This window comes from Patagioenas fasciata, chromosome 1 (assembly GCF_037038585.1).
Source record: "Patagioenas fasciata isolate bPatFas1 chromosome 1, bPatFas1.hap1, whole genome shotgun sequence".
Lineage (NCBI taxonomy): Eukaryota > Metazoa > Chordata > Aves > Columbiformes > Columbidae > Patagioenas > Patagioenas fasciata.
This window is the reverse complement of record NC_092520.1, coordinates 133,821,910-133,830,372: the sequence shown is the minus strand read 5'-3', so window position 1 is coordinate 133,830,372 and position 8,463 is coordinate 133,821,910. Positions and strand designations below refer to the sequence as shown.

Below are 8,463 nucleotides of genomic sequence, written 5' to 3'. Positions count from 1 at the left end.
GTAACTTTCTGCCTGCTGTAAGATCTAGTTGCCAGGCTGGTAAAAAAGACCCTCTCATTTTAACTATGGTTTACACAACTCTCAGACTCTATAGGCTACTTAAAATTAGTAAGCTACTTATTTTAGTAGCTCTAAAAGGCACTGTATCAGCATGCACAGAAACACATAGATTTTATAGCTTCATCCTGAAAAAGAAGAGACACAAGCCTGAAATCTTCCTGGACTTGAATCCCAAATAGAATCAGAATGCATTGATTCATCATAATTCAGGTCAACAATTTCCCTTTCATTTTACATCAGTTAACCTACCCACTGTAAAGTGGTATAAACCTTCAAAAACTCTTCACTTTTACTTTACAATATCCTGGGTACTCAGATGGACTGCACGTTTCTTGCAAATCCACTTGTATGTGGACTGGCAGCTATCAGCATGTATTTCTGTCAGCTTATAGGCAGCACATTTTTCTTCTTTCGTCCTTCCTTTTATTGTAAAACTGCAAGAGATAAACAACACGCTAATATGAAGATCACTGAAAAAATTTGCTTGCATATAGAAAGAGTGAAACTACAAAACTGGATATTTTTGTCTTTATGCTGTAATTTTTTTTATTCTCTGACATAGAGACAGGTTTTACTTGTTTACCAAGCTTCACGCTTTCTCTGTTTCTCTGCTTGTTATGCAGATAGGAGTAAAAACCTTACACAGCATAGGTACCTCCTAATAAAATTAGTCCATTTTCTGAGACCTGTCAAGGAATTTAACTTTTTGACTACATGTTTTGATCAGAATTTTGTACCAAGAAAAATCAGAATTGACTGAGCTGCCTAACTGGAGTATGGACCCTGATATCTAACTACTAGTTTCTCATGGTCTAATGGCTGAATGGCCCAGGCCCGATGAGTGAAGAACATGTCACAGAAACCAACACAGCTTAACACCAGAATGAACCTACCTGTGCCCTGGATATTTGGGATTGTTGACCCATACCCATCTTCCTTCCTCCTCATCAAAGCTTAATCCAATCCAAACAAAGCAAATGTTTTTATCCTTCAGTTTGTTTAAGAACTCCTGGAGAGAGAGATGTCTTTGAACTCATATATAATGACACTTCATATAACTCCAGCACCAAGCAGTGCATAGTGGTAATTAATATTTTAAAGCAGCAAGGTTTTCATGCCCAAGGATTCCAGAGAATGTTTCCAAGAAACTGACAAGGGAAGAAAAAATAACCACCCACATGGAAATTAGTTCAGATTCTCAGCTACACTCAGTACTGTGGCTAATGATGGTAAGTGGAGCAACCGAGGAGCTAACCTTTGGCTACTTGCTGCCCCCATGCCCATTCCACTAGCACATTTAAGATGACCATCAGGCTGATCTGAATTACAGGAGCTGAAGTTATCTTTCTTTTTGCCCCCTACGAAGAAGTAAGGTGATCATTTTGTCAGCCTATCATCCTGGGTGCTCTAGAAGTAACTGTCTGAACCTGGTCACATTTAAGCAAAATCAAGAGCACGAAAGAGACATTCACAAAGTAAAAAGAATATTTAAAGCACAGAGTACCTTACAAGCTTACCATTTCAGTCTCATCCTCTATAATCAGGAGCTCGGATTTTTTTTCTGAGCAATACTTTCTACTATTCTCCCAGGTGTCACAAGTTTCTGAGTAGTAATAACATCTCCCATAAGGCAGCTTCCAGCCAGTAGGGCAGAGTTCACATCTGGGAAGAGTTTGGGGTGAAGAGATTTTTCTCACTTTTTTTTTTTTTTTTTTTACAACTGATATAATTATTATTGGCTCCTGCGGCTCCTCCTGGCTTTCTGTGGCTTTTGAATAAGAGATAAAGAAGCTTTAAATCAGTGATGGGGCAGAAATTGTGATGGTATAGCTTATTTTAAGAAAGTACATTGTCTCTGCTTTACAGTAGTAATAAGGATAGTAATTATTTGATTAGGGATCACTCTGTGCCTTTAAATATTTCAGAACTCTAGATAATCGTACTAAATATTTTACATAATTATTGGAGCAAAAGCCATGGATAAAATCCCAGCCATACTGGGAGGAGTACAATTCAGTGACATCCATGGAAAATAACAGACCTTCAGTAACAATGGTCCGCTTGTATTTTTTGCTTAAACTAAAATTTTCAAGGATGGAACTCTAAAATAGATCTCTTTATACATCTTTATCAATATAAACATGTTTATTCTGGTACCAAAAGGTCAATTTATTTGTGAAGGTGTTTTTATATTAATCTTTTCAAGAACTTCAAACCATTTATGCTAGTATGAGTGAGACTTTATTTCCTTACCATTTGTATGTATGCACAAGCTTTCTTTCAATGTAGTCAGTAAGTTGTTGTCATGAAGATCTTCCTCAAAAATACTGCCACTGTCAGAAAGATTTTCTCTGGGCTTCTGCATGGCATTTGATAGCAAGTGACCTGGACAAAAATCTCCAAGATTTTAATGTAAAGCTCACAAGTGAACTGTACAGAAACCTCATAGTATTTTTGCATGGATAATAATAGCAGTTATAAGCAGAAACTCAGATCTCTCGTGTGTCCTTTCAGCTCTCCTGTAAATGGTAGGTGGAGAACTGAGAATCTAAATCATATACGTTAAACAAACACGAGGTGACTGACTTCACAAAGATAGTGTAGAGTCCATTATGATCATGCTTTTGACAACATGGTATGCAACAGTTGTCTTTCAAATAAAATGATTGTTCATTTGGTTTTCCAGTTCCTGAAATTGCTATTGAGCTTATTTCAGAAAAGGATGGGTTGATGCGAGACAGCAAGAATGTCATCCAGAGAAAGGGAGAACAGCTGAGTCCGCAAGGTACTTCTGCCCAGAAGGGCTTCTGAATTCTCATTTTTTTCCTGTGTTCTGAAGTGATTTTGATGTGCAAAGTGATTTTGATGTCCAGAAGTAGGCTGAACATTGGAACTACCAGGTCAAGGTATTCTAAAGGCAGAAACTAAAATTACACTCCTTGATCGATATTTGGATGTTTGTTGATGGCAACCTAAAAACTGTTCAACTTATTTTACCAGGGCAACTGCAACTATTTCTCTATGATCTCTAACTTTAGATGCTCAGGGATAGTGGCATCCATCTGGGATGGATAGCTAAGTTCTGTACATACATGATCAATGCTGTCAGTGACTCAGTGCTTGTGCACAATTTCTGTGGACAATGCAAAGGACACTTTTAGAAACTTAGAGGCACACATTTTTATTTCAGTTTAGAGAGGTCTTTTCCCATTATGTGTACCATCTTCCAGCCTCCTATTTCACCCATCCCTGAAGTCCATTTCACATTCCCATTGTACATGCCAGGGGGGACTGGCTGAGACTTAAGGTAAGCAAAACAGGGCATCAGGAGGTGAAGACTGTCTGTGAGGATGAGGAGGAGACAGCAGGGGTTCCAGTTGTACCATCTACCTGAGTAACTTCTTTTTCATTGCTTAAAGAGTTTTTCCAAACTGATGGATGGATTCTCTGGCTAGAAACCTTGGTGGTTTGTTCAGTTTTGGAAAGGAATAGTAGGGACTCTCAGAGTGGGGGACTGGACAGTGAGGAAGACTCCAGCCCTCTTCATACAGCCCAAACATACAATGATCCTCTGGAAGCCACTGACCTTCTGCAGATCCACAGCCCCAAAATGACAGTGATTCCCTCCCATATTCCTCAGAAAAACAGTAGTAGAAAGCATGAGTGTTCTTGTTACCTTATCAAAATAGTTTGTTCACAAAACTTGTTTAAGTTAACGATAAATATCTGTCCATTTCACAGGAATTAAAGCAAAACATTTCACTTGGTCACTTACATTGCTGAATTAAGGTGATCACAGCTCCAAGAAATACAACATTCAGAAATCCTGAGAAAGCATCAAAATACTGCAAGCCCAAAGACATAGAGGAAAATTCTGCAAGAGATACGAGGGTTTTACAAACACAGCAAGAATTGATACCCAGGCCATAAACCTGGGTTTCTCTAGACATCTTTCAGACAGAATGCCCATCACTGTCACTTTGCTGTGTGCTTTGTCACATTTGCTTTTTCCCTTCTGATTGCCTCTTGCATATCAAGTGGTTCTTGCTTCCAATAAACTTTCAGTTATGAAAACTTTTTGGGGGATTGGATTTTCTCATGCTGTCTTCACTGTTTGACAGTTCATTTGAGGTTTTGCATAGCTACTGAACAGTTTCTGCTTCTCCAGAGCAGGGGAATGTCACATGCAGATATCATGGAGATTGTTAGATATCACAGTAAACACTTAACAAAAATTGCTAAAGAAAACCTCACAAACTTAGTGAAAAAGGAAGAACTGAAGTTTTTAACAGTTGCAGAGAAAGAGATATATACAACATGTAAGAACAAAAATTAGGTTCTAGGGCTATGAATACCACCACCTTCAATCAAGAAAGGATGAGTAGATTATCTGAATATTAAACTCTGTAACTCCAGAACTCACTAATTAATTTTGTCACCTGTACACTGGAAGCCAAGTTAAAGGCCTTTAGAAAAGTGCACATTATAATTTGGAGATTTTTTTTAAATTGAGTCGTTGATGTTTGATCCAATGGTCAGACTCTATAATCTTGAGAGTCTTTTCCAACCAAAATGATACTATTATTCTATGATTCTATGTTCAGTCAATCCCACCTGGAAAATTACTACAAAATGTTTGAAAAAGTAAGTATCAGTGTATTATACAGGTCTTCTTTGCAGACTGGATGCTTTATTAAGGTCAGTGAATAGAGGTGCAAAGATGAGCTCCCTGGCAACTCAAAGAAATTCGACTTCCTCGTGTAGTTGCTAAGAGGTAGCTTGAGAGCAAGGAAAAGAGAGAGAAAGGACATGATGGCTCATCCCGACAATGAGAGAAACCATGGGAAGGACAATGTGACCCCATGGTGGTTAATTTAATTTAATAATTAGTATCAGAAAAGCCTGGAAATGCACAGTAATGGTGAATCTTCTCAATATTGCTCAACAATCTTCAGATCTGTCACTCTACTGTCATACCACTTCCTAGTGAAATCTGCTGCTTCTGTTTGCTCACTGATTTTATTTCAGGATTTCTACATATCTTGACACAGAACCACAGAACTATGTAGGCTGGAAGGAATGTCAGGAGGCCATCTAGCCCAGACTCCTGCTTAAGGTGGGTCAAGTTACAAAAGGTTTCTCAAAGCTTAATCCAGCCAATTTCTAAATATCTCCAGTGATGGGGATTCCACAGCTTTTCCAGGCACCTGTCCTAGTGTTTGACCACGGTCAAGGTAAGAAAAAATTTCTTGTATGAAATTGTAATTTCCCATGTTCCAACTTGTGTCTTTCAATGTGCACTTTCAAGAAGAGTTTAGTTTTGTCTTCTCTATATCCTCCATTCAGTAGTTAAACAGAAAGGTAAAACTCCCTTCGGCCTTCTCTTCTTAGGGCTGCACAAAGTCAATTGTCTCAGCCTTTCCTCTTGCATCACTTCTCTAACTCACCCACTACCTCAGAAGCTCTCCAATGGACTTGTTCCAGCAGGTTGTCAGCATGCGCTTGGAAGGGGTAGTGATATAATTAATATAGGCTAAAATACAGCAAAGATCTTTAAAATAATGGAGACATAAAAGATGTTCTATAATACCCCAGAGGTTTCCTTGGAGCAGCGAGGACAACAGTTAGCTGTTAACCAGCTATGCAGGAAATGTCATGTTAGTTTTTCTTCCTAGTTTTCTAAGATTAATATGTTCAGGAAATACTTTGTGAATGTTCTTCTAGAAAGACAAAGGCATTATACATTGTTTTCGTTGTCCAAAATTATCATGATGGGGAAAAAAAAAAAATTTATGTGTGAAACTTCTGTGAGTTAGGACCAAGGAATAAAGTCAGAGGATAACAGAAGGATGACTTTTTGTTTCATGGAAATGGCTGTTCTTGAAAGAGAAAAAGGGTACCAAAATACTATGCCTTGTAGTGAGCTTGTCTTCTAGTATCTAGTATCTTCTAGTATCTAGTATCAGAAGTACTCCATGGAAGTATCCTTTTGTCAAATGCTGGTGGTCCAGATTGGATGTGAATCCGCTGTTTGAAAAGTTCTCTGCTTCTACACTATTATTTCAAAAATTTAATGTATGGAGCTGTATTTCAAATAATGAAATGACTCAAACTTTTTGCCACATGATAAATTCATTTCCACTAATACTTTCACTTCTTTTCTCATTGCTAGCTATCACCATTTTGCACAGAGGTCAAACATCTTTTTTCCTCATTTGTCTATTCAATCATACTTACTTGGAAAATTTTGTATCTGTGACTAGTCATCTTTAAATATTCAAACAGCTAATCTCCACTGGTTTTGTATTGCTACCCTATTTAGATGGCAAATATGTGCAAACAGAATGCAATAGTTTTTGCTAGCTACACAACATATTATGGTTAAGCATCTGTGTGTGTTTTCATTCTTCCTTTGGGTGCTATGCAGTGATTTGATACAAAATAGGCAATTAGGGTGTCTGGGGTCTAATCTCAACTCAGATTTGCACAATGTCAGGCAAAACAGCTACCCAGGGTGAGCTCTAGGAGAAGCAATGCTGCTGTGCTGACGGTGCAGCATTTGCCCAGCTTCTCAAGTCGGCTCTGCAGCTTGCACCACTGGCAAGGCTGGGTGGGACTGCAAGGTGAAAGGGGAGCTCTGCATTGTGGTCTTCCTTCTGTGCCATAGGAACTGGCACAGATATTGTGCTAGATTATGCCAATGAAGCATTGCAACCATTTCTAACGACTCTGGTGAATGCACTTCTGTATTCTGTGTGTTTATCATGCCACCATGACTGGTCTGTGCTGATCAAAAGATATCGCTCACACACCTTTCACTACCAGTAAAGACTCAGCTTACAGTGCATTGTTTAACAAGATCAATGAAATCACTGTTCTCTTCAGTTGCTTACCTGAAGTCTTTCTGCTGCCCTGTCATGTCGTGCTACCCAATCACACAAGAAGTGCATTTTAAACCCAGCTTTGCAACTCTGTGCTCCTCATGTTTGCGATTACATACTATTCTGTATGTGTGCCATGTAAACTTTGTCTGACTTTCTGTTTCTTTTATATGTAAATATTCAATCATCTACTCCATTACAGTAGTGTATTTTAGCACTTTGACAAATGTTTTAAAAGCCACTGAAAATTCTTAGTTAACTAAATATTAGCTTTAAATTTTCTGATTTTTTTTCCCTCCATTTTTCTGGTTCTGTGCTTTTACAACTGTTGGGAACAGGCTCTCACCTATGTTGTAATAATAGACAAACTGGCACAATTTACATCAAAATTACACACAGTTTACCCAGTCATACTGAGTAATTTGCTTTTTTTCTGTTAAAAATGGCTCTTACATGAATGTGCAGTCGGGATTTCTCAAGAGCTGATCATCATAGCTAATTAACTGCTTGGAAACTTGATGTCTAATTGCTCTGAGGACATGGTATTTATGATCTGAGAAGTTCTTCCCTGGGACACTTAAAAGAAAGAAAGGTTAGCAAGGGTGAGCTATATGATATGTGCCCTCCAGCATATAGCTTTGTACTTTCTTCCTTGTTGCTCCTGACATTTTCAAAAAAAAGCCCCAGAAGTTTTTGAAAAAGCTTATTGGACAGTAAGTTACTGTCACACAGTTTTCATTTAAATTATTCTTAAATTCTTCTTAACTGTGGTTCCTGAAAACAAACAAACAAAAAAAAAGGCATACCAAAAATCCCAAGCAAAGACTCTGTAGAAAACTTAAATGGCTAATGAGCCATTAACCACTGACAAACTTGCTGATAACTACTACCTCATGTTTTCCTCATATGTCTCTGTCTCATAGTCTCCATTTTGTACCGGGACTGTCAGCAGCTGTACTCCAAGCCTAGTACTGCATTTTATCTACTATCCATCATATTTCTCTGTATACTGTCATACATCATGGACAACTTCAGAAATACCAACTAAAATTTTGGCAGATTTGGGGTTTTTTATGATAACTCAAATATATCTGAATATAGCTGGAGAGATTTGTTATTTACAGAACAAGTCTGAAGTCATAGCATGAATGCTTGTATGCTCACCTGCATTGGAGTTGTTCTTCCTTGCTTTGAAATGAAGTTCTGTATAACTTTCTTCATTCTCCATCTTAAGGTCTTTCTATCACTTCTTTCTACTGAAGACCATTTGACTGTTAACACCAAACTAAGTCATGGCAAATGGTTCAAATAACTGTGATAAACAGGAACGGGACAGTGGATGGCTATTTGTGGTTTTAGCTGAAGCCATGCAGTAGGCAGACTGTGAAAAGGAAATGAACAGTATAAACTTTGCAGACAAGTGAACTCTTTTTTTCTCTTCTTTTTCACTTCCTATGCCTTTCTCTGACCAACTCCAGACCCTTCTAACAGACACTTCTAAGATGGCATTTTTCCAATGCAA

General features: G+C 38.1%; 1 protein-coding gene across 1 annotated transcript; it reads right to left on the bottom strand.

Annotated features, from left to right (window-relative positions):
* Positions 1–349: 349 nt before the first annotated feature.
* Positions 350–8,169, bottom strand: LOC136103177 (killer cell lectin-like receptor subfamily F member 1). The gene is made up of 6 exons (XM_065841139.2): positions 8,106–8,169; positions 3,836–3,934; positions 2,301–2,445; positions 1,578–1,722; positions 954–1,069; positions 350–494 (listed from the first exon to the last, which is right to left on the bottom strand). Exons 1-6 carry the CDS (start codon positions 8,167–8,169, stop codon positions 350–352), a joined length of 714 nt encoding a protein of 237 aa, XP_065697211.2.
* Between the last annotated feature and the right edge of the window lie 294 nt (positions 8,170–8,463).

Excerpts from the sequence above, each read along its gene's own strand:
- LOC136103177 (XM_065841139.2), bottom strand. The coding sequence starts at position 8,169 with ATGGAGAATGAAGAAAGTTATACAGAACTTCATTTCAAAGCAAGGAAG. Across the intron at positions 1,723-2,300 it reads ACAAATGGTAAGGAAATAAA|ATGTGAACTCTGCCCTACTG; the intron begins GTCTCACTCATA and ends AACTCTTCCCAG. Across the intron at positions 1,070-1,577 it reads TAGAGGATGAGACTGAAATG|GAGTTCTTAAACAAACTGAA; the intron begins GTAAGCTTGTAA and ends CTCTCTCTCCAG.